This window comes from Mesoplodon bidens (assembly GCF_964165515.1).
Source record: "Mesoplodon bidens genome assembly, chromosome: 12".
Taxonomy (NCBI): Eukaryota; Metazoa; Chordata; class Mammalia; order Artiodactyla; family Ziphiidae; genus Mesoplodon; species Mesoplodon bidens.
The window spans coordinates 86,870,049-86,895,602 of NC_138168.1; the positions used below are offsets into that span (position 1 = coordinate 86,870,049).

General features: G+C 38.5%; 1 protein-coding gene across 7 annotated transcripts in view; it reads left to right on the forward strand.

Moving 5' to 3' along the window:
- The window catches only part of MAP3K4 (mitogen-activated protein kinase kinase kinase 4), a 164,369-nt gene that overhangs the window by 89,695 nt on the left and 49,120 nt on the right, over positions 1-25,554 (forward strand). For all 7 annotated transcript variants that reach the window (XM_081250460.1, XM_081250463.1, XM_081250457.1 and 4 more), the window contains 2 exons: positions 216-406; positions 12,798-14,161. In XM_081250460.1, the coding sequence (XP_081106586.1) occupies positions 216-406; positions 12,798-14,161 (1,555 nt within the window). The remainder of the gene's footprint in view (positions 1-215; positions 407-12,797; positions 14,162-25,554) is intronic.

Consider the following 25,554-nt stretch of genomic DNA (forward strand, 5'->3'; position numbering starts at 1 on the left):
CACATCAGTTCTCTTTATTCGTGGTGAGAGCAGGAACACAGTCGTTATGTTGAGTTTCTACAAGTAGAGATAGAGGAGAAAGATTACAAGGCTGAGGAAGAGACCTATCCACAGAAAAGTGTTATGGAGAGTTTTTAAAAGAAATTTTAAGTAATTGAAACTTGAATTCCCTTTATACATTCCTGAATATTTTCTCTGCTTGTTGTCCTCCATAGACAAGAGTACACATTGGGAGATTCAGCTTGTAAGAATTCTGAGTCTGATCCTGAGGACTTTTCAGATGAAACAAATACAGAGAACCTTTATGGTACCTCTCCCCCCAGCACACCTCGGCAGAGGAAGCGCCTGTCAACCAAACACCAGAGGAATAATGTAGGGAGGCCCACCAGTCGAGCTAATTTGAAAGGTAAGTCTTGTACTTAAAAAGATATATTTGAGAGGGCGTGGCATGGTTGGTATATAATCTTTATGTAACAAGTAACTATTGATAGATGCTTTTTCTACAATAATGTTAGTTATTCCTCTTATTTTAAATTCGATTTTATGCTGCCTTAAAGTTTTATTTTTAAATTTTTGAATTATCACCATTAGCAATATTGTTAATAAAAGAGAAAATAATTCTCCAGAGATAGAAAGGTTTGTCCTGAGTAATTGTTAAAGTCAGTGTGTGAGGCATTTGCATTCCTTTTAGGACGTGGAAGAGGACACACGTGGATGAATCAGCGTGCCTGTCCAGGATGGTTGCTGGTGTACGGGATAGGTGGCCTTCTTTTATTCTTTGAATCTCTTAGGCTGAAATTTCTAGATTCTGTCTTCCTGACACGATGTATTGGGCACTTTGGGGGAGGCAGGGCCAGGCTTGCTTCCCCAGGATTCCCTAGGCGGCCTGAGAACTGTGCTCTGCCGGTGACCGTGATGCAGCCCGCGTGGACAGGGCCCTTGTCCCTTCTAGGCACAGGGCCTGGATGGTATCCCGCCTTATAGTCACACACAGAATCTGTGGTTTACTTTTCTTTCTGTTTGGAATCCCAAAGCCCAGACAGTGTCCTGCTCCTAGAAGCTGTTTCTGCTCCTGAGACTGTTCTCCGTTTTCATTTCTTCCTTCCTCTGAGCGCGTCACAGCTGTTCTGTTCTGAGGCAGAGGAATTGAATCATGCTGACCTGCTTCCTTGTACCTGCTTTCTGGCATGGAACCTCAGGTCCCTGAAGCCTTACGGTTTTAGAATTTCTCTGTTAATTTCAGCAAACCACTTGTCCTAAAACTGATCTCTTAGTTTCCTAGAATTCATCTACCTATTACTGTGCAAGATAGGGATATCGTTCTTCATCTCCTCTGAGAAATTTCCCCTTATCACATGTTCTCCCTACTGAAAAGAGACTCATTTCCATTTCTCCCTTTCTTTAGCTCATTTTCGTCCTCTCTTTCCCTTTCCCACACATTTCTTCCACACATTGATCTCTCATGGTTAACGTCGGCAAGTTCATTCTGCGTCCCTATCATAGCCATTCCTCAAGAAAGAAGAAGGGTAAGAGAAGTGGACTTTATTGTACTTATTTGCTTGAGTGAAGTCTTATCCAAGGAGGAATTCCTAAGTAAGAAATAGTCTTTCTTTCCCACAGGGAAGATGATTTTTTTTTACTTTCTTTTAAAACTGTATTTGTAGTAGGATGTTAACCTATGGTCTGTATTTACTCCCTTTGTAAAGTAATAGCTTTCCATTGCAATATATTATCTTCAAAATCAGTCCTTTTCCATTTTCTCAAAGAAATTTCTCAAATGCCTACAGAAGTTCCTTTTGAAGCAGCATCTACTGAACCAATATTAGTTAATACATATTTGTTTTGTGGTGGTGAAATGCGATGATGCCAGTAGGACATCTGCTTTGTCTTCACTTGTTCATACTATTTTAGAACCAGAGTGGAGAACACAGTCCCCCCCCCATTTTATAGATTGAGAAAGTGAGGCCCAGGGTTTTATTTTTTTTATTATTATTATTATTTTTTAAATTTATTTATTTTTATTTTTGGCTGTGTTGGGTCTTCGTTTCTGTGTGAGGGCTTTCTCTAGTTGTGGCAAGCGGGGACCACTCTTCATCGCGGTGCGCGCAGGCCTCTCACTATCGCGGCCTCTCTTGTTGCGGAGCACAGGCTCCAGACGCGCAGGCTCAGTAGTTGTGGCTCACGGGCCTGGTTGCTCCGCGGCATGTGGGATCCTCCCAGACCAGGGCTCGAACCCGTGTCCCCTGCATTAGCAGGCAGATTCTCAACCGCTGTGCCACCAGGGAGGTCCAGGCCCAGGGTTTTAAAGCAACTTCTTAAGGCCAGAAGGCTTGAGATAGTGGCAGGACTGATTTTAGGTACTATTTTTATTTTTATTTTTTGGCCATGCCACATAGCTTGTGGGATCTTAGTTCCCTGACCAGGGATTGAACCTGGGCCCTCGGCAGTGAGAACGCAGGGTCCTAACCACTGGACCACCAGGGAACTCCTAGGACTAATTTTAGAACTGGTTCTCCTGGTCCTCAGTTTGGACTTTTTTCCCAGTATAAGCAGCAGGGGTTAAGCTTCTCTGAATGTGGTACTTGACATGACTGTATGTCTTTAGTAATCAGTCAGAAAACCCGTCACTAGATACTTGTTGAGCTCTGCTGTCCTTCTGGGCTGTGTCAGAGATAGAAGGAAGAGGGAAGGTTGTTTCTTTTCTTCCTCAACTTCTTTCAGTTGTTTATTTCATAAAATTACAGAATTTTAGATCTGGAAGGGGTCTCAGAGACCACGTTAATTCCTGCCGTTTTGCAGGTGAAGAAAGAACGCTCATAAACCTTTTGATTTGTAGCTATCTAATAGCAGACCTAGGGCATAAGTTCTTAATAACTTATGTTTTTTCTTATTGCAAAAGATTACATGTTTGTCGTAGGGAGTTTAGAAAATACTGACAAAAAGAAAGAAAAATACCCGTAAACCCGATATGCAGAAATAGCAGCTTTTACCATCTTTGCCTTGTAGTCTCTTTACATGCATATATTTGTGTTGTGATACGATATCATACTATTTTTACTATTTTATAGCTGGCTTCCTTTTTCATTTAATGATTCATAACTTTCTGTGCCATAGAATATCCTGTGCCGTTCATTTTAATGGCTGCCGAGTCATTTGTAGCAACATTTGCCCGATTATCACTCACAGTTCTTGAGTGCTTACCTAAGCACTGCGCTTAGCTCCTCAAAAGAGTTATCTTTCAAATATCATAATAACCCAATGAGATGTAGGTTCTATATATTATTATTCAATTTATGGTTGAGGACATGACACAGAGAGTTTCTAGGACGTGTAGTCTTAACTGTCCCAGTCATGCATATACTAGAAAGCAGTACGTTTGCTGTCTGGTGAACTGTTTTTGTCAACATTCTTGTTCAAGAACACCAAAAAAAAGATGGAAATGAAGCAACCGTGTTGGGCAGGTGGGCCGTGTTACTGTTTTGGTGGTGGCGTGTTTGTGTTGTGTAGAACAACAGCGCTTGAGAGCTCGCTGGCTGCAGCAGCAGAGCGTGGGGGCCGGAGCACAGACTTGGCTGCCAGATTGCCTGGGTTCCCATCCTGGTTCTACCACCTTCTGTGTACGCCGCCTCCGTGTCTCATTTTCTTCATCTGTGAGGTAATCTGCCTTACGGTGCTGTGGGGGTTTTATGTTCAGTAACTACTAGCTGTCATTATTATTGTGAGCTAAAGCTTTCTTTCTCACTACTTGCCTTAAACTTCAAAGTAGAATTAACTAATTATATCATTGACTGTACCCTTATTAATTGGTGCCCCTCCTTTCAGGACACTGAGTCTTGAGCCACATAGTTACCAAGGTATGGCGTTGGGACTGCAGCCTGGGTCAGTCCTGTCTGGCTTCTCCGTTTCCTGTAGCTCTTCCTTTCTTCTTCTCACTCTGTGTTTTGCCATCGTAGTGACGTTTTCTCTGGGTCTTTCTGTCCTCACCACCCTCCCTTTCCTCTTGCCTTTACCTCTCCTTCCTTCCTTCTCCCTCCTCTTCGCATCCCCCTTTTCCTTCCTCCCTTCCATTCCTCCCTTATTTCTCCTGCATTCTTTCCACTGACTCGCAACTTCAGCGACTCCCTAGGCGGGTATTGCGTTAGATGATCGATAAGCCCTTGCTCATCTCCAGCAGGAATCACAGAGATGAGCAGGCAGTCCCATCTTGTGTGGTAGAACTGGGGTGGAGGGGAGAGGTGGGGGCACTTCTGTGGGTGCCCACAGGAGGGGATTGAGCAGACCTGGGCTTGGGAAGACTTCTGGAACAATTGACACGTGTGCTATGGCCTGAAGGCTGAGTCAGGGAGACCAGTATTTCAGACTCATTTGTCAATCATGATAGTGTATTGGTCTCTCAGTATTTTCAAGAGATTTTAAAAATTAGATTGGCCAGATTTATTTTAAAAGCTTTCCAAGGAAATATGAACTGACGCATTATTTCTTTCTCTCTGCAACAAGCAAAGGCTGCCTGAATCATACAATTCACTTTAGAACTGCAGTGAAAGTTGAACTCATCTGTTTTTTTTGTTTGTTTGTTTGTTTTGCGGTACACGGGCCTCTCACTGCTATGGCCTCTCCCGTTGCGGAGCACAGGCTCCGGACGCGCAGGCTCAGCAGCCGTGACTCACAGGCCCAGCTGCTCCGTGGCATGTGGGATCTTCCCGGACCGGGACACGAACCCGTGTCCCCTGCATCGGCAGGTGGACTCTCAACCATTGTGCCACCAGGGAAGCCCCTGAACTCATTTTTTTAATTAACATCACCAATAATATTTTCGTTTTTCTGCTTACCTTTTGCTTTGTGACAGCCACCCCAAAGCTTAGTGTTATGAAAGCGTCCATCTTATTGGGCTCACGGTTCTGTGGGTAGAGTAGCCACTAACCCTATTGTCTTTAGTGATGGTAGCCATTGTCATGAGCTATTATATGGATATGATTCTTTAAATATTCTTATTATCCTAGGCTCAAAATAACCAACTACTGTTGTTATAGGCTTATTTTTTATAAATGGAAATTTAGTACCAGGCAACCTTCTGACCAACTGGTAATAAATTGAGGGTTCCCATGAGAGAACTGCTCATAGAACTCAGGAACACACTTTACTTATGTTTATCACTTAAGTTGCCTCATTAGTGTAAATTGAGGTGTGATTGATAGGGGCTCCTTATGAATAAAAAAGATGCTTCTATCGGAAAATTCCAAGGGTTTTAGGAGCTCTGTGTCAGGAACCTGGACAAAACCCAAATATATTTCTTATGTTAAAAAGCAAAGTTCAGCCAAGTAAATTTGAAGATTTGACTGGCTTTATTTATGAATCAGGCAGCATTACGTCTAGCAGCTAGAAGGGTTCTCTGGGTGGTTGTGCAAAAATGGAAGGGATTTTATAGGAAAAAGGGTGGAGTAAGGGAGCTATTAGCAAAAAAAAAAGAAAGGATTATTTTTTGACCAGACATCTTTTTTGTTTTGTTTTGTTTTGTTTTGTTTTTTGTGGTACGCGGGCCTCTCACTGTTGTGGCCTCTCCCGTTGCGGAGCACAGGTTCTGGACGCGCAGGCTCAGCGGCCATGGCTCACGGGCCCAGCCGCTCCACGGCATGTGGGATCCTCCCGGACCGGGGCACGAACCCGTGTCCCCTGCATCGGCAGGCGGACTCTCAGCCACTGCGCCACCAGGGAAGCCCCAGACATCTTTTTTTATGGGGGTGGGGAGGGATGACAGGGGTTTTATCATGCAGAGTACCTCTTCCTCTGGGGGATTGTAGAGGGTCTACTTGATGGATTACTTTATTGGTATTGACCAGAAAATTCTAGACTGTTCAATTAAAACTACATTTCTGGGAGAGGTTGGAACTGCAGTGAAGTAACGTATAAAATATAGGTTTGCCATCATGGGCTTTTAGCATGCGACTGACACCCATTTGGGGCCTGTGGTTTTCTTTCTAATACTTACTACACCCTGATGAGCATTATCAAATACTAGCAAAGATATGAGGAGATGGCAGCTTTCTTACAAGGCTGGTGTGAGTGTAAATTGTCTCAATCCCTGTGTGGAAGTAATTTGTTAATACACTCAGACTGAGCTTGGTTATATCCTTGACCCAAGCAAACGCACTTTTGGGAGTAAACTTTAGAGAAGTTCGTGCAAATAAACACGAGAAGTTCTGCAGAAAGACTTGTGTCACTCATTGTGATTTCCTTTCATAATACGCCAAGTGGGTAACCACAGACGGGAAAGTTCCAAACAATATGTATCGTAGTGGTTGTCTGAGATAGGGGGGGCCTGAGGAGGGGGCCTAGGGATGTAGGACAAAGGTGAGGTCACCACTGCCCACAGTGTTTTATTTCTTTGTACTGATGGACTTTAGATGTGTTTAAAATTATTTTATTTGACTTTTGCATTTTCCTGATTTTGTTTCCCTGGGAATGTTAAAGATATTTTTGTTTTCAAAATATTAACTTCTGCTTTTAGAAGCTGTGCTAAATATTAAATATATAACAATGTTATGATATCTAGGTAAAGATGGTTAGCTCTTTATTACCTAAAAAATACCAGCTATGTGACATCCTGACAGATGTAACCTACCAGTTCAGCTCTTGAATTAACTCACTGACCAGGCTTGATTTCATACTTTGATGAGTAACAGAATTTAACTGTGGTGTTACTTTAGATCATAATTTTTGGATAATGGTAAATAACTACCAAACTACAGCAATTAAGATTTTGATAAATTTTGGACCATAATGTGTAGCTACCCATGTGTAGCTGTTTCTCCTTAAGGCTGGTTTAAGAAGAGACAAACTATCTCATTCTTAAATCTTTGTTCTTTTTAATTAGCAGAAGGAAGTAAATCCAGTTCATCTCATAGTTTTAAGTAGGTTAAATAAGAATGAAGACACCCAGGCCAAAGCCCTTTTCAGGGTGAATCTGCCTCGTAATCATTATCAGCCCCCTTTTGCAGGAGTAATGTAATACTGTAAGAGCCAGGTTACAGAGAGAGTAATCTGTAATCTGGCGTATACATGTGTGCATATACACACACGTATGCATGTACATGTACACACATTAATCTCCCTATCGTTAGCAAATATCTCAAGGTGTGTGTGTGTGTATGTAAATGTGTGTGATTTTTTGCTAACATAGTGAGATTAGCAAGTTTTATTTTTTTTAATATAATACTGCTATAAAATTGATCTGGTAAAATGGTTATGAATCAGATTCAATCTGTAGAGTAAGAGAAATGTTCTTTGTGAACTAGAGTGGACTTAAATCTATATTTCAGTTCTTTAATCCAAACTCAGCCTGACTTTCAAGGTTCTAATTTATATTTCCAGTCTACCCATCTACATGTAGACTCACTATTCCAGCCAGGCTCTCTTCTTTTCTGCTTTTGTGTCTTTTTGTATGTTTATTCTATGGCTTAAAATATTCTCTTGCCTTCCTTGCTACCCTTATTTAAGATGAATCCATTCTTCAAGGCATTCCGTCAAGTACCTGGTCTTATTTAAAGCTTCCACATATCAGTTTGCCCACTGTAATCTGTCTTTTATGGCACTCAGCATCTTAACCTTTCCTTAGTCAGACAGCCCTGCCCTGTGAGCAGCTTGACAGGCCTAAAGGTGGTTGATGGCACAAACATGGGTTAGGATCCCTGTCCCGACATGTCTCATCTGTCTGGCCATCCATGTTCTGCGGGAATCTCCATCACAGTGTTGTTGTAAAGATGATGACAATTTCTGTAAGCCCTTACCTCATAAATGGGTAAAGCAGTGTTTGAATAGAGCAGTGTTTTCCCAAATGTGGTGTCATTCTAGCCAGGTTGAATTTGAGACACTGGGAGTGGGCCCAGGAATCTGCATTGTAGCAAGAACCTGAGTGATTCTTAATGTTTACTAAAGTTTGAGAACCTTGAATTAGAAGATCTCTAAGTCCCTTCAGGTTGTTGACATTGATAGCCTGGCACATCACTGCTCTAAAGATCATCTCACACTTAAAGCGCAGATACCCGTTTCTGCTTTCTCATTTGAGAGATCGAGGAGGGCCACTGTTTTGAATTTGACATACATGTATGGAAGAATGTAAGAATTGTGAGGACTTGATAAAAAATACATTTTATACATACTCTAAAGAGCTGTTTCTAGGTATGAATTGTGGGGAATTCAGTTGACTGTCTTATATCTGTTTAAACAAGTGAACCATATTGCTTGTCATTTGTTTGCGTTCAGTTTCATTATACATTTTTTTGTTCTTTTCCTTTCATGTTTCTCTGATTTGGCAGGAGTTATTGGTGATTGGCCAAAGGAAACAGTAACTTATTGGAAGGTTTGTTTTAACAGTACTACAAAGTCATACCACTTAATTTATAGCCACTTGGGAGCTCAGATGTTCATTAGTCTTAAGTCATTATGAACTAGTTTTGTAGTACTGTAATTAGAACTTATATAAAACATTCTATATACTTTTGATCCATTCTCCTTTACAGAAACTCTGTGCTTGACTGTTCATTGCAGAGGGATTTAGTATTCACAGCAAACTAAACAAACAAAGATTGGTATTTTCTTTTTGCACAGTAGCTAGACTGGGGCTTAAGTCCATTTTAAATTTAAATTATGTCATTTTAATGATGTACCTATTTCCATTTGTGTGTTTTTTTTTAAAAAAAAAAACAACTTGGTTTTTTGTTTTGGAAAAAAAAAAAAAATAACTTCTTTGTCCTGTCTTCCTCCTTTCCCCATTTGCTTTCCTTTACACACATTGTAGGTCCAAAGACTGGACCAAAATTTTGAATACAGAATTTCAGAAAATTGTGTAATATACCATTTTTTGTGCTGTAAGATAGGCTTCACAATATTTGTGTATACTCTACAAAAATTAGGTTTCTAAGCTTGCTAAAATTCGATTCGGTTTATACAGAAAAGTGGGATTGTGGCATTTCCCCCCTTAAGTCCTTGTAATTGTTGGAATAAAGATCAAGGCTCAGAAGCTTCATCTCTTGATATTTCGTGCTTTGACTATTAGCTGTGTGGTAAATTTAGCATAGGTTTGGACTTAACGTTCATAGCTCTGTCTTCTGTGTTGTTCAGGGCATCCCAGCTACTCTCAGTTCACCCTTTGTTTCCCTTAGGACCTTTAAATCATGGGTTAGAAGAGCATTTATAATTTATATAAGGAAAGTAATACTTTTCCACTGTTCGCTTACTTTTAAGTTATAAATTATATGCAGACGTTCTTTGGCCTTGGTCACTAATGCTACCCTACATTCATTGTGTAAAGTCTTCTTAGAATCCTAAACCCTAAGCTAACAGAAGAGTTTTTTGTGACATAAGTTTTTGATTTCTCTGACTCAAAACCATGTGGATGCACGTATTAGTTAATATAGCATTCTTTCCTAGGCCTGCATTGCCTCTCTTCTGCACACGTTTCTTGGATATTCTTGTGTACTCTCCTGGTATTAAACAACATCTGTATATATTGATAATTTCCAAATTGATACCTCTGGATTTCTCTCCTGAGCTCAAGACTCATATATTAGTTACCCACAGACATCTCTACATGAATGTCCCATAGGCACCTCCAATTCAATATATTACAAAACAAACTCATTATCTTTATCTCCAATCTTACCCCCTGATACCATGTATGTATCATTTTGTGTTTCATAGTAAGAAAGTATAGTATGATTTGATATCTTGAAACATAAAATATAATGGAGTTAAATTTGGAAGTACTTGTTAGCTTTGCTTTCAAATAACCATTGCTTTACTAAGTAGAAATTAGTGATATATGTGTGCTATATTAATAAAAGTGTAAAGAACACAGTTAAACAAAACAGCAAAGAGGAGGCAAAGGGCTGGCCCGGACACATTTTTTATAAATGAGGACTGATAAGTATTTGTAGCTAGAAACAATAAAACTGTGAAGAAATTTCTTTTTTAAAAAATTCGACTTTTTAAAAAATTTTAAAAAAATTTTATTGCGGTATAATTTATGTACAATAAGTTTCAGATGTATGACGTAGTGATTCACAATTTTTAAAGGTTACATTTCATTTATAGTTATTGTAAAATATTGGCTATATTCCCTGTGTTGTATAGTATATTGTTGTAGCTTATTTATTTTATACATCGTAATTTGTGTCTCATCCCCTAACCCTATCTTGTCCCTCCCCGCTTCCTTCTCCCCACTGGTAACCATTAGTTCTCTATATCTGTGAGTCTGCTTCTTTTTTGTTATATTCACTAGTTTGTTGTATTTTTTTTTTTTTTTTTTTTTTTTTTGCGGTACACGGGCCTCTCACTGCTGTGGCCTCTCCCGTTGCGGAGCACAGGCTCCGGACGCACAGGCTCAGCGGCCATGACTCACGGGCCCAGCCACTCCGCGGCATGTGGGATCCTCCTGGACCGGGGCACGAACCCGTGTCCCCTGCATCTGCAGGCAGACTCCCAACCACTGTGCCACCAGGGAAGCCCTGTTGTATTTTTTAGATTCCACATGTAAGTGATATCACACAGTATTTGTCTTTCTCTGTCTGACTTATTTCACTTAGCGTAATACCCTCCAGCTCTATCCATGTTACTGCAAATGGTGAAATTTCATTTTTTATGGCTGAGTAGTATTCCATTGTATGTATTGATATGTATGTATACACATACACACACACACTCTTTACATCTTCTTTATCCATTTATCTGTTGATGGACAGTGAGGTTGATTCTGTATCTCAGCAATTGTAAATAATGCTGCTGTGAATATCGGGGTGCATGTATCATTTTGAATTAGTGTTTTGGGGTTTTTTTGGGATATGTATATCCAGGAGTGGAATTATTGGGTCAAATGGTAGTTCTATTTTTAGTTCTTTGAGAAACCTTCTATAGTGGCTGTACCAATTTACATTCCCACCAGCAGTGTATGAGGATTCCTTTTTCTCCACCTCCTTGCCAACACTTGTTATTTGTCTTGTTTCTAATGATAGCCATTCTGAGTGAAGAAATTTCCTGAATGGACTGTGTAAAACATTTTAAGACATTTAGAAGTAAAGTAGATTAAAAGTACAGATAAAAGTTCTATTGTTTAAAAAGTATTGCTAATTTAAAAGGTAATAGTAATAATAGTTTTATAGTAAAATATAACACAAATCCTTACAGACAGTAAAGTCCTTTTTGATGGATCATAAAAGAAATTGAATATAATGTAAATCAGGTTGGAAGTGCTCATGGAAATACTTGTTTTAAAATCCTTATTTTAAAACTAATTTAATTTAAATTGATTTGGAAATACATTGGTTTTAAACAAATTTTCTTTGGTGAATTGATTTTGGGTATGTTAGTCTGTAACCATATAAATACACTCTATTTCATCAAATCTAAAAGCATACTATAATATTATATACTAAGAAAAAAATGCTTATAATTGATGACACAGTGTGTTCTTACACTTAGAATTTTAAATTTTTATTTAAAGAACTCTTTTATACTTCTTGATATTTAGATAATAGATTTTTTAAAACCATTTATTACTATTGTGCATATATATAAAGGAAAACGAAATATATTAGTGAATATATTCCTAAAAGTTATTTATATCACCATAATTATAAAACATATTCTAATTTCAGAGAAGTTAAAATACAAAATGTGTGTCCTAGATTCAATGAGACAGTGTACCTTGAGTGTAGAGGGGACATGGGGACAGTGCTATAGGCTTGGGCATCATCAGTGTATGACGTGGGTGTGAAGGAGGTCACCCAGGGAGAGGGAAGGTGAGACAGAAGAGACCTAGGAGAGGGGCTTTGAGAAGCATTAACTTTTTAATGGAGTGAGCCAAGTTCCCAGGAGAGAATTTGAAGAGGAGGGACTCAAAAGGTAGAAGAGAACCCTGAGAGTGCTGTATGTAGAAGGCAAGAGACTGAAGGGGTTTCAGTGAGGTACGGTGGTTCCTAGTGTCAGAAATGCCAAACAGGAAGGAAGATGTGTGTTCATCTCAGAGCTTGGGAATTAAGTTAATAGAACCTTTTACAGTTACGTGAAGGGAAAGTGTGATATTTACTTCCTTTGCGTTAATTTTGAATGACTTTATGTGCCAGCATAATAAACTAGGCAAATTATACTAAATTAGGCTATATGTCTTCAGTTTTCTTAATGTTGAATTTAAAATGTTATTGTTCACCTGTTTGTGGCAAAGAAGAAATCAAGGAATAGAATAAATTCAGGTAAACATTTTTGCTTATCTGTCTTTCAGTGTTTTATGAGAATAATCTTAAAGTGCCTTAAGTGGTCTTTCCTCAATCTACTTGATTTTACAAATGAGAAAAGTAACCCAGAAAACTTAACTGATTTGCTCTAAGCTGATACTTCAGTTCATGGCAAAGGCAGGAATTGGATGTGTTCTCTAAATCAGGTTTCTGTCAGATCTGCCATACTGTTTCTCCCTTCTTAAGTTTAAGGTGATGACTTGTGAAGATCTGACTAGCTGGATGACTGCAATTTGTAGTAGAGAGGTAAGCAGATGGTTTTAAGTTAGTAATGGAGAATATTAGAGAATATAGCAAGTATTATGCAACAGGGAAAATGGGTAAAACCTTTGTAAAGATTCAGAGAGAAATGTTGTGTGTGTGTGTGTATTCTCTTAATTTTCAGCATATGATATGATTATTTTCTTCAATAACAGTCTGAAAATATAAGTACATGTGAATATCAGTCATTGAAATATTGAGAATAACTTTATATTTTAGAGTAACATAATGTTCTGCTTATTTTTTTAATAGAAAAAATGAATGCACCAAACCAACCTCCACATAAAGACACTGGAAAAACTGTGGAGAATGTGGAAGAATACAGCTGTAAGCAGGAGAAAAAGGTCCGAGCAGCTCTTAGAACGACGGAGCCGGATCATAAGAAGAACGTGCAGTGCTCGTTCATGTTGGACCCGGTGGGTGGGTCTTTGCCCAAAAAATCAATTCCAGATGTGGATCTCAATAAGCCTTACCTCAGTCTTGGCTGCAGCAATGCTAAGCTTCCGGTGTCTGTGCCCATGCCGATAGCCAGAACTGCACGCCAAACTTCTAGGACTGACTGTCCAGCAGATCGCTTAAAGTTTTTTGAAACTCTACGACTTCTACTAAAACTTACCTCAGTCTCAAAGAAGAAGGACAGGGAGCAAAGAGGACAGGAAAATACATCTGCTTTCTGGTTTAACCGATCTAATGAACTGATCTGGTTAGAGCTACAAGCCTGGCATGCAGGACGGACCATTAACGACCAGGACCTCTTTTTATATACAGCCCGTCAAGCCATCCCAGATATTATCAATGAAATCCTTACTTTCAAAGTTAATTATGGGAGCTTTGCCTTTGTTAGAAATGGAGCTAGTTTTAATGGTACTTTGGTAGAAGGGCAGTGCAGAGCCCCTCATGGGACAAAGGTTGTGGGTTACTCAACATATCATGAGCATCTCCAGCGCCAGAGGGTGTCATTTGAGCAGGTCAAACGGATAATGGAGCTGCTGGAGTACATAGAGGCACTTTATCCATCGTTGCAGGCTCTTCAAAAGGACTATGAAAAATACGCTGCAAAAGACTTCCAGGACAGGGTGCAGGCACTCTGTTTGTGGTTAAACATCACAAAAGACTTAAATCAGAAATTAAGGATTATGGGCACTGTTTTGGGCATCAAGAATTTATCAGACATTGGCTGGCCAGTGTTTGAAATCCCTTCCCCACGATCATCCAAAGGCAATGAGCCCGAAGATGAGGGTGGCGACACAGAAGGAGAACTGAAAGAGTTGGAAAGCAGTACGGATGAGAGCGGAGAAGAACAAATCTCCGATCCAAGGGTACCAGAAGCCAGGCAGCCCATTGACAGCAGTTTCAACATCCAGTCACCAGATTGCATAACTAAGAAGCTCGAGAGGCTTGAATCTGAGGACGAGTCTGTTGGCTGGGGAACACCAGACTGCAGCACAGAAGCAGGCTTTAGTAGACATTGTCTGACTTCTATTTATAGACCATTTGTAGACAAAGCACTGAAGCAGATGGGGTTAAGAAAGTTAATTTTGAGACTTCACAAGCTGATGGATGGTTCCTTGCAAAGGGCACGTATAGCACTGGTCAAGAGTGACCGTCCGGTGGAGGTAGGTGTCCAGTATGCAATAGTGTGATCTGGTCCTTAGTTCCACTATTACTTGTAAATTACAATGTATGTTGTGTTGTATGTCATATGTACTTTCATGGTCTTGATTTTTTTTTAATTGAAGTATAGTGGATTTACAAAGTTGTGTTCATCTTGATATTTTTAAGGCATAAATGGTAGTTATTATAACTTGCAGATTTAAACATCTCTATAAAGCATTGTGATAAAAGGGAAAGTGGATCTGTGAAAACTGTATGAAACTGAGTGAATTAAGTGTGTGGAGGGAAAAAAATCCAACGATTAAATATAGGATGGAGAAGGACAGGCTAGGTATAAATAAAGAGGGAAGAAAGCCATAATCATGGGTGACCACAAGCTGAATATGAGTCAGTAAAAAGTCAACATGATGCTAAAATATTTTTAAGTGAGTATGGCATCCAAGGTCATGGATATAGTTCTTTCTCTATTCTTTGCAATAGCTTACTTCCTTTTGAGTTGCATGTCCAGTTTTGGTCACTGGATTTTAAAGAGAAAAGAATTACAGAGAAGGCCAAGAATGATCAAAGGGGAAAAGTATACACTATTTGGTAAGGTTACAGTGTTTAGTGTAGTTGCTGGAAGTTTAAGGGAAGTATTATTATCAAAGACATGTTTTGATATGAGAAGATTTTTGTGAGAGGAATATGTCTAGTAGAGGAGTTGATTTGAAAATAGTACAGACTTGGTTTTAATAACTTTATATCTCAGAAATTCTTTACCATTAAGGGTGGTAAAACTAGAAAGGGGCATACTGTGGATATTGTTCTTGAGAGTGAGAGAGTATAAGCGATTTTTCTGTTGTGGTGAGTTTGCATGTTCATCTGGCTAAGAGCAAAAGCACCCAGATCTTTGAGATCCCTAATTACCTGAGTAAGGCTGTGATTCTAAATTTTAATAGCTAAATACATACATATGTATATACTTTTACTTTTTTTTAAACTTTGGTTTATTACACAATCTGGCTTGCTTGGAGTCAGATGATAAAACTGAAGGTATTCCTTAAGATGGGAAACATCGGAAAAGAACCCAAATTTCAGTATTTGAAGTTTTAATCTGATGGCCAGATTATGAACCCTTAGGAGAAGGGGTCAGGTGTTCACATCATATAGCAGGATGTTTGCAGAATGAATCAATACTTTGTAGCTGTTAAGAGGTTAGTTTACTTTGAGTATTATTTTGATTAGAAATCTCAAAAATGAATTTTCTTTGAGCAGTATTTTGACTCTGTGAATGATTTTTTATGTACATCTTTTTATTAGGGCAAATGATGTTTTTCCCTCTTAGTCCATGAATAACTATTTTATAATAAGAATTTATTATAGTGCAAGTTTCAAAGTCAGTAGAGCAGAACTAGATATGTAGTAAAGATTTGGCATACGCTTCAGATGGTGAATAGCTTACTTTAGTTTAGGTTTTTGGCTGGAGAGTGGTTAGGTTCTAACAAGGACACCTATGGACAGGACGGGGTTGATTAATTGTTATTATGAAGGACTGTTTTTGAAGTAATAGCGGTGAAAAAGTCCTGGCACTATTACCTCATCTTTGATTCACTGGTTCTCCTAGGAGATGGGGGCTCATGGTGAGGGCTCAGGAAGACGAGTCAGGGCTTCTTAAAACTGCGTTACGCTCACTCTCCCAGACTGTCTTCCTCTCCCCTGAGGACCCTCTGTGGCACTGAATCACTGCTGCTGAGCTTTGCATCCATTAGATGTGTTGGAACAAGGAAGAGATTGAGAATGAGCGCACTGCATTTTCTATTAGAACCCTTGCTGAAAAAAGATAATGAGGTAGCCCATAGCTTTGAATTCCTATCAAAGTTGTATGCCTTTGGTTTGACCAGTTGAGATTTAACTGAATGAGAAAGTTATCCTTGTTATAGAAAAAAAAGAAATACATACACATTCAAAGTGTGTGAATTAAACATGTTTATTAGAATTATTTGAGATTGTTTACTTTTCCAAAAAATTGCAGTACAGAAGCCCCTCTTGTTTTAAATTTTGGTTTATAAAATGTTGTGTTTGTAAAATAATGAAAGAGAAACCAAGAGTGAAAATTCTTCTTTATTGGAGATTAATCCAAACTAATAAAAGATAAGGCTCCAAAATTATAATTAACTCAATGGGAAAGTAAGACTTTATTTTTATTCCTATTTCAGAGACATAATTTCTATAAGGTGAAGTGTATGTATACAAATGTAAATGAATATATGTACACTCCCCTTCTGGGTTTGTTTTGTCTTAGTCTTTTTACTAAGTATGTCTGGGAAAGAGCCACAATTTTGAAGTCAAATAACTGGATTCCATTCCTTGATGCTGCTCTTTCTCACCACATATCTTAATGTCAGTGACTTAATCTTTCTGACCGTAAGTCTTCACATCTGTAAAATGGGTATAATAATACTTCCCTACCTACCTCACAGGGTTGTTGTGAGGCTTGAAAAAATACTTGTATAAATAGTAAAATGCTATAGAAGTCAAATATGAACTATTTTTTTAAAGAAGTGTTGTTATACTTTTTTTTCCTCCCTTGAAGCTAACTGTAAGTCAGTAGGGGCTAGACAAGTCTATATTTTTATTTTTTAAATGTATTTTACTTTTTAATCTCTGCCAAATAATCATACATTTTTTTTTAATTTTGGCAGTGAGATGATTTTTTTAAAAAAATTAATTAATTTATTTATTTTTGCTGTGTTGGGTCTTCGTTTCTGTGCGAGGGCTTTCTCTAGTTGTGGCAAGTGGGGGCCACTCTTCATCTCGGTGCGCGGACCTCTCACTATTGCGGCCTGTCTCGTTGCGGAGCACAGGCTCCAGACGCGCAGGCTCAGCAGCTGTGGCTCACGGGCCTAGTTGCTCCGCGGCATGTGGGATCCTCCCAGACCAGGGCTCGAACCCGTGTCCCCTGCATTAGCAGGCGGACTCCCAACCACTGCGCCACCAGGGAAGCCCCCAAATAATCATACATTTTTAAGGGCATACATTTTAAGCAGTGGAAAACCTTTTAGGTTTGAGGACAATTTTCATTCTTAATTGTTAGAAACATCTTGACCAGCTGGTACTGTAGATTGTGCCCAATACATATCTTCTGTTTTGCACAGTTTTTATGGCTTATGTGATAATACTAATGAAGATAGTTGAAGGATTTTGTAGAAAAGAAGAATTACACTCATGATATTTGATTGTTCTTATCTATGACTATATTTTTATTTCTTATGATTAAGTTACTTACAACTTGTGTTCATAAATAACATATCTAATATTTAATTCTCCTTGGCTTGTAAACATGCTTTATAAAACAGTTTTCCTCTAAAAATTATTATTATATTTCAATATCTTTAAATTTAAAAATGCAACTAGTGATACTAAAAAAAATCTGTTTGCAAATTGTTTTAATAATATGAATACCATAAACAGGCCTTAATACTTTGTTAAAAATTAGGGCCTCCCTGGTGGCGCAGTGGTTGAGAGTCCGCCTGCCGATGCAGGGGATACGGGTTCGTGCCCCGGTCTGGGAGGATCCCATATGCCGCGGAGCGGCTGGGCCCGTGAGCCATGGCCGCTGGGCCTGTGCATCCGGAGCCTGTGCTCCGCAACGGGAGAGGCCACAACAGTGAGAGGCCCGCATACCGCAAAAAAAAAAAAAAAAAAAAAAAATTAGATAACGTTATAGCTCCCTAGCTTCTGTAAATTCATTTTCTCAGGACATGTTTCTTTTTTTTTTTTTGGCTGCATTGGGTCTTCATTGCTGCGCGCGGGCTTTCTCTAGTTGTGGTGAGCGGGGACTACTCTTCGTTGCGGTGCGCAGGCTTCTCATTGCGGTGGCTTCTCTTGTTGTGGAGCATGAGCTCTAGGTGCGCAGGCTTCAGTAGTTGGAGCATGCAGGCTCAGTAGTTCTGGCATGCAGGCAGCAGAGCACACTGTCTTCAGTAGTTACAGCACACGGGCTCAGTAGTTGTGGCTCACAGGCTCTAGAGCGCAGGCTCAGTAGTTGTGGCGCACGGGCTTAGTTGCTCCGCGGCATGTGGGATCTTCCTGGACCAAGGATTGAACCTGTGTCCCCTGTATTGGCAAGTGGATTCTTTTCTAATTTAATTTTTTTTTATACAGCAGGTTTATTAGTTATCTATTTTATGCATACTAGTGTATAATGTCAATCCCAATCTCCCAGTTCATACGCCCCCACCCACTGCTTTCCCCACGAGTGTCCATATGTTTGTTCTCTACATCTGTGTCTCTATTTCTGCCTTGCAGACCAGTTCATCTGTACCATTTTTCTAGATTCCACATATATGTGTTAACATACTATATTTGTTTTTCTCTTTCTGGCTTACTTCACTCTGTATGACAGTCTGTAGGTCCATCCACGTCTCTGCAAATGACCCAGTTTCATTCCTTTTTATGGCTGAGTAATATTCCATTGTATATATGTGCCACATCTTCTTTATCCATTTGTCTGTCGCTGGGCATTTAGGTTGCTTCCATGACCTGGCTATTGTATATAGTGCTGCAGTGAACATTGGGGTGCATGTGTCTTTTTGAATTATGGTTTTCTCTGGGTATATGCCCAGTAGTGGGATTGCTGGGTCATAGGGTAATTCTATTTTTAGTTTTTTAAGGAACCTCCATGCTGTCCTCCATAGTGGCTGTATCAATGTACATTCCCACCAACAGTGCAAGAGGGTTCCCTTTTCTCCACACCCTCTCCAGCATTTGTTGTTTGTAGATTTTCTGATGATGCCCATTCTAACTGGTGTGAGGTGATACCTCACTGTAGTTTTGATTTGCATTTCTCTAATAATTAGTGATGTTGAGTAGCTTTTCATGTGCTTCTTGGCCATCTGTATGTCTTCTTTGGAGAAATGTCTATTTAGGTCTTCTGCCCATTTTTCAAATGGGTTTTTTGTCTCTTTTATATTGAGCTGCATGAGCTGTTTATAGATTTTGGAGATTAATCCTTTGTCCATTAACTCGTTTGCAAATATTTTCTCCCATTCTTAGGTTTGTCTTTTCATCTTGTTTATAGTTTCCTTTGCTGTGCAAAAGCTTTTAAGTTTCATTAGGTCCCATTTGTTTATTTTTGTTTTTATTTCCATTACTGTAGGAGGTGGGTCAAAAAAGATCTTGCTGTGATTTATGTCAAAGAGTGTTCTTCCTGTGTTTTCCTCTAAGAGTTTTTTATAGTGTCTGGTTTTACATTTAGGTCTTTAATCCATTTTGAGTTTATTTTTGTGTATGGTGTTAGGGAGTATTCTAATTTCATTCTTTTACATGTAGCTGTCCAGTTTTCCCAGCACCACTTATTGAAGAGACTGTCTTTTCTCCATTGTATATCCTTACCTCCTTTGTTATAGTTTAGTTGACCATAGGTGCATGGGTTTATCTCTGGGCTTTCTACCCTGTTCCATTGATCTGTATTTCTGTTTTTGTGCCAGTACCATACTGTGTTGATTACTGTAGCTTTGTAGTATAGTGTGAAGTCAGGGAGTATGATTCCTCCAGCTCCATTTTTTTCTCTCAAGATTGCTTTGGCTATTTGGGGTCTTTTGTGTCTCCATACAAATTTTAAGACTTTTTGTTCTAGTTCTGTAAAAAATGCCATTGGTAATTTGATAGGGATTGCACTGAATCTGTAGATTGCTTTGGGTAGTACAGTCATTTTCACAATATTGATTCTTCCAATCCAAGAATATGGTATATCTCTCTATTTGTTTGTGTCATCTTTGATTTCTTTCATCAGTGTCTTATAGTTTTCTGAGTACAGGTCTTTTACCTCTTTAGGTAGGTTTATTCCTAGGTATTTTATTCTTTTTGTTGCAGTGGTTTGTTTCCTTAATTTCTCTTTCTGATCTTTTGTTGTCAGTGTATAGGAATGCAAGAGATTTCTGTGCATTAATTTTGTATCCTGCAACTTTACCAAATTCATTGATTAGCTCTAGTAGTTTTCTGGTGGCATCTTTAGGATTCTCTATGCATAGTATCATGTCATCTGCAAACAGTGACAGTTTTACTTCTTTTCCAATTTGTATTCCTTTTATTTCTTTCTCTTCTCTGATAGCCGTGGGTAGGAGTTCCAAAACTATGTTGAATAATAGTGGCAAGAGTGGGCATCCTTGTTCCTATCTTAGAGGAAATGCTTTTAGTTCTTCACCATTGAGAGAATGATGTTTGCTGTGGGTTTGTCATATATGTCCTTTATTATGTTGAGGTAGGTTCCCTCTATGCCCACTTTCTGAAGAGTTTTTTATCATAAATGGGTGTTGAATTTTGTCAGAAGCTTTTTCTGCATCTGTTGAGATGATCATATGGTTTTTATTCTTCAGTTTGTTAATATGGTGTATCACATTGATGATTCACATATATTGAAGAATCCTTGCATCCCTGGGATAAATCCCACTTGATCATGGCGTATGATCCTTTTATTGTGTTGTTGGATTCTGTTTGCTAGTATTTTGTTGAGGATTTTTGCATCTATATTCATGAGTGATATTCGTCTGTAATTTTCTTCTTTTGTAGTATCTTTGTCTGGTTTGGGTATCAGGGTGATGGTAGCTTCGTAGAATGAGTTTGGGCGTGTTCCTTCCTCTGCATTTTTTTGGAAGAGTTTGAGAAGGATTGGTGTTAGCTCTTCTCTAAATGTTTGATAGAATTCACCTGTGAAGCTATCTGGTCCTGGGCTTTTGTTTGTTGGAAGATTTTTAATCACAGTTTCAATTTCATTACTTTTTCAGTTTCATTACTTTTGATTGGTCTGTTCATATTTTCTATTTCTTCCTGCTTCAGTCTTGGAAGGTTATACCTTTCTAAGAATTTGTCCGTTTTTTCCAGGTTGTCCATTTTATTGGCATAGAGTTGCTTGTAGTAGTCTCTTAGGATGCTTTGTATTTCTATGGTGTGTGTTGTAACTTCTCCTTTTTCATTTCTAATTTTATTGATTTGAGTCCTCTCCCTCTTTTTTCTTGATGAGTCTGGCTAAAGGTTTATCCATTTTGTTTATCTTCTCAAAGAACCAGCTTTTAGTTTTATTGATCTTTGCTATTGTTTTCTTTGTTTCTATTTCATTTATTTCTGCTCTGATCTTTATGATTTCTTTCCTTCTACTAACTTTGGGTTTTGTTTGTTCTTCTTTCTCTAGTTCCTTTAGGTGTAAGGTTGGATTGTTTATTTGAGATTTTTCTTGAGATTCTTATCTAGTGAGCCACCAAGGAAGTCCCAGGACATGTTTCTAATTACATACGCAGTCTCTGAATAACAAATGGGTTGGTTTCTGAAGTTCACTTTTTAAGACAGTTGTTTTGATCTTGAAAATAATTATCTAGAGAAACTGCTGTAAATGAATCTCAGGCCATCAAATAAAACTTAGGAAAATCTAAGCAACTGAACTAACAAGGCCAGTCAAAATTTTATCCGTGGCAGCAAGGACAACATAATGTAAGAGTGAAAAATGAGAGAAAGCGTGTTTTGCTTTTTTTTTTTTTTTCTTTTTTCCCTCTTTGTTTTTGGACCCAGAGAAGATCCTGGTTCTTTCTCATGCTTACTCATTTATTTCCTGGTTTTCTTATTTCCTTGATATTTAGAGCATCCCGGGATCTTATTGTTCCTACTTATTTCTCCCACTTGGCTATAATATACATTCCTCTAATCTAAGCATGGTTGATCTCAGGTCTTAGGAATGAATGTGTCTGATAGCCATTTCATAATAATATGTGCTGGTGTCCCTCTATGATAGAGATTTTCTAGACTCCGATTTCTACTGCTTCTCCATCAGATACTACTTGTAGAGTACCTTTCCCAACCTTCCTTAAAAATTAGTAAGAATCATCTCAGTCCAGTAGTTCCTAGGTGTCCTTCCCAACAGTTACTGTAGCTGTGGGTTTAGTTATGTTAGTTACAGTTCAATTTTAGGTTAAAGATTAAAACAAGAAACCACGTAAACGTATATAAAAGATTTATCCTTCATGTCAAAACTACCTCCATGCAATTGCATTCTTTTTTTTTTAGTACACTTGTAATCATGAATAATTTTATATTTTTTAGGGAACTTGCAAAGATAGTACAGCGTTTTCATATCCTCTTCATCCAGCTTCCTCTAATATTGACATCTTACTCGACTCTGATACATTTGTCAAAATTAATACACTAACATTGGTACAAAATGCTGTTAACTAAACTGTAGATGTTATTTGGGTTTCTGTTTTTCTACTAATGTCCCTTTTCTGTTCCAGGATCGACGTGTCTTCCTAGTCTCCTCTGATCTGTGATAGTTTCTGTTTTTCCTTATTTTTCATGACCTGGATGGCTTGTAGAATGTTCCTGAATTTGGATTTGTCTGATGTTTTCTCATGATCAGACTGGAATACTGGCCTTGGTTACGAGAATCACAGAGTTAAAGCACCCTCATGGCTTTATATTTTCACTGCTGATGTTAACCTTGATCACTTGGTTAACGTGGTGTCTGCCAGGTTCTTCCACAAGTGACTAGTCCACACTCTGTTCTTCAGAAGTGAGTCACATTCAAGGAGATGGGAATTAATCTCCACCTCCGGGAGTGGGGAGTATCTGCATATATTACTTGGAATTCTTCTGTAAAGAAGGTTTGCCTCTTCTTTCCTATTTTTCTATTCAATCGCTTATTTATCTCAGCATGGACTCATAGATGTTTATTGTTTATTTTGGGTTGTAGTCCAATGCTATTGTTATTTTTTATTGTTGCTCAAATTGTTCCTGCTTTAGCCATTGGAGCTCGTTCAGGTGACTTCTGTATCCTTGTGATATGCTCCCATCCTGTGTGTGTGTGTGTGTGGTTTTGCTTTTTGAGCAGTTTCTTACTTTTTGGCATCCTCTTGTATTTTCCCTGTTCCAATCCTGAAATCAGCCGTTTCTCTAAGGAGTTCTGGGTCCTTTTATTGGAGAATCGTTTTTGGGAATGGAGATCTGGGCACGGAATGTGTTCATTACCCTTGGGGTGTCAATTGGTTCTAGGCCTTCTCAGTGATAGAGTTAGAAGATACAGGTATGTCTTCTAACCCCTGTACACACACAGACCTGTAGTTACTTCTATATCTGTCTTTCTACCTATCTGTTAAAAATAAACGTGAGTTCATACTGAGGTCTCTGGCGCTAATCCAGCACCACAGGTTTCATCCTAGCCTTGATGGTAACTTATTTTTCTTGCACTGAGAAACCTGGCTCCCACTGCCACAGTGTATTTATATATTTGTGCAACCCTAATTGACATGTAAAGTAGTTTCAGAATTGCTAACCAGTACCCCTGTGAGGACTAAATTTACCAACTAGAGTACAGTGTTGAATTGTTCAGTACAGTTCTTTTTGTCTTTGGCCTTAGAGTATGTAGACAGAACACAGGTTTCCACAGTTAGTTAGGCCAGCACCTTTTCCTTCACCCTCTACAGTGAGGTTGTAACATGCGTTTGTCATATAGTTTAGGTTCATTTATCTCAGTCTACATTCTGTCCTGGGGTCTCCTGGGGTCCTAGTTGATATTTTAAAATTTATATACTATAAAGGTCACTTTTTGTGTTGTTAGTTCTTTGGGTTTTGTGCATTTAAAATGTTAAATACCCATAAAATATCTGAGCCATAGATAGTGATATGGTTACTTTATGCTCCTCCCTTTTTGCTTTACCTTATGAAATTTATATATCTTTAGAGGAAGGGAAAGATAAAATGAAAAATTATATTTTATGTAATATACAAAAAAAATTAACTGTCTGACTTTGACTACATATTATCATGCATATTACTCCAAATTCTAGGAAGATTTTTGCTTACTTTATTAAATACTTTTTTTGAATTAAGAATGATCATGTAATTATTATAAGTTTAACGGCCAATGAAGTATTGTTTGTCTTTGGATCTAACAATAATTATGCTGTTTTTTCCCATAAGCACAAGAAACCTTGAAGAGGTTGTCTTTTATGTTCAGAATTGGTAAAGCATGTAGAAACTAGGAGATATATATATATATATACAGATAGATAGATAGATAATAACAGCTATCGTTTATTGTCTTACCATGTGCTAGATACAACAACCAAATGAAGTGGCATTGTTGTTATTTCGATATTTTACAGATAAGGAGAGTAGATAACTTGCCCCAAATCACAGAAGCTATAGATTGTTGGAGGGATTCAAACCCAGTACTTGGGGATCCCAGACTTTATGCGAATGGTTTCCAAACCTGGCTGCACATCGGAATTACTCAGGGAGCTTTTAAAGATACACATACCTTTGCCCTTCTTGGGTATAGGGCAGGTCAGAATCTCTCAAGGTAGGACATAAGTACTGACATTTTTAACCTCCAGCGTGCTTTATATGAATCCAGACCAGCACCAGTGCAGTTGAGAGTCAGCCCATTGGAAGCACCTTAAGTAGGCCACAGTACTCCCCTACCCACCTCTTCAAGGTCAGTGTTCATTAATACAGTTGTCGAAGTTAATTTTTTTTTGAAGTCTTTCTTTTTTTTTTTTTTAAGAAGATGTTGGGGGTAGGAGTTTATTAATTAATTAATTTATTTTTGCTGTGTTGGGTCTTCATTGCTGTGCGAGGGCTTTCTCTAGTTGTGGCAAGCGGGGGCCACTCCTCATCGTGGTGCACGGGCCTCTCGCTATCGTGGCCTCTCTTGTTGCGGAGCACAGGCTCTAGATGCGCAGGCTCAGTAGTTGTGGCTTACGGGCTCAGTTGCTCCATGGCATGTGGGATCCTCCCAGACCAGGGCTTGAACCTGTGTCCCCTGCATTAGCAGGCAGATTCTCAACCACTGCACCACCAGGGAAGCCCCCCGAAGTTAATTTTTACTTGCTTCAATGATCACCTGTCTGATTTCATTAGTAAAGTTACATAAACTTTTTTTAAAAAGCTCCCCTCACTCATTTTTATTTATTATTTATCTTTTACAGTATGTAGAGGGAATTATTTTTTATTGAAGTATAGCTGATGTATAATATTATTTGTTACACATGTACAGTATAGTGATTCACAATTTTTAAAGGTTACACTCCATTTATAGTTATTATACAATATTGACTGTATTCCCTGTGTTATACAGTATATCCTTGAAGCTTATGTATTTGATACATAGTAGTTTATATCTCTTCATCCCCTTCCGCCATGTTGTCCTTCCCCCCTCCATTCTCCCCACCGGTAGCCACTACATGGTTTGTTCTCTATATCTGTGAGTCTGCTTTTTTGTTATATCCACTATTTGTTGTATTTTTTAGATTCTTATATAAGTGATATCATACAGTATTTGTCTTTCTCTGTCTGACTTATTTCACTTAGCATAATACCTTCCAAGTCCATCCATGTTGCTGCAAATGGCAAAATTTCACTTTTTTGGTGG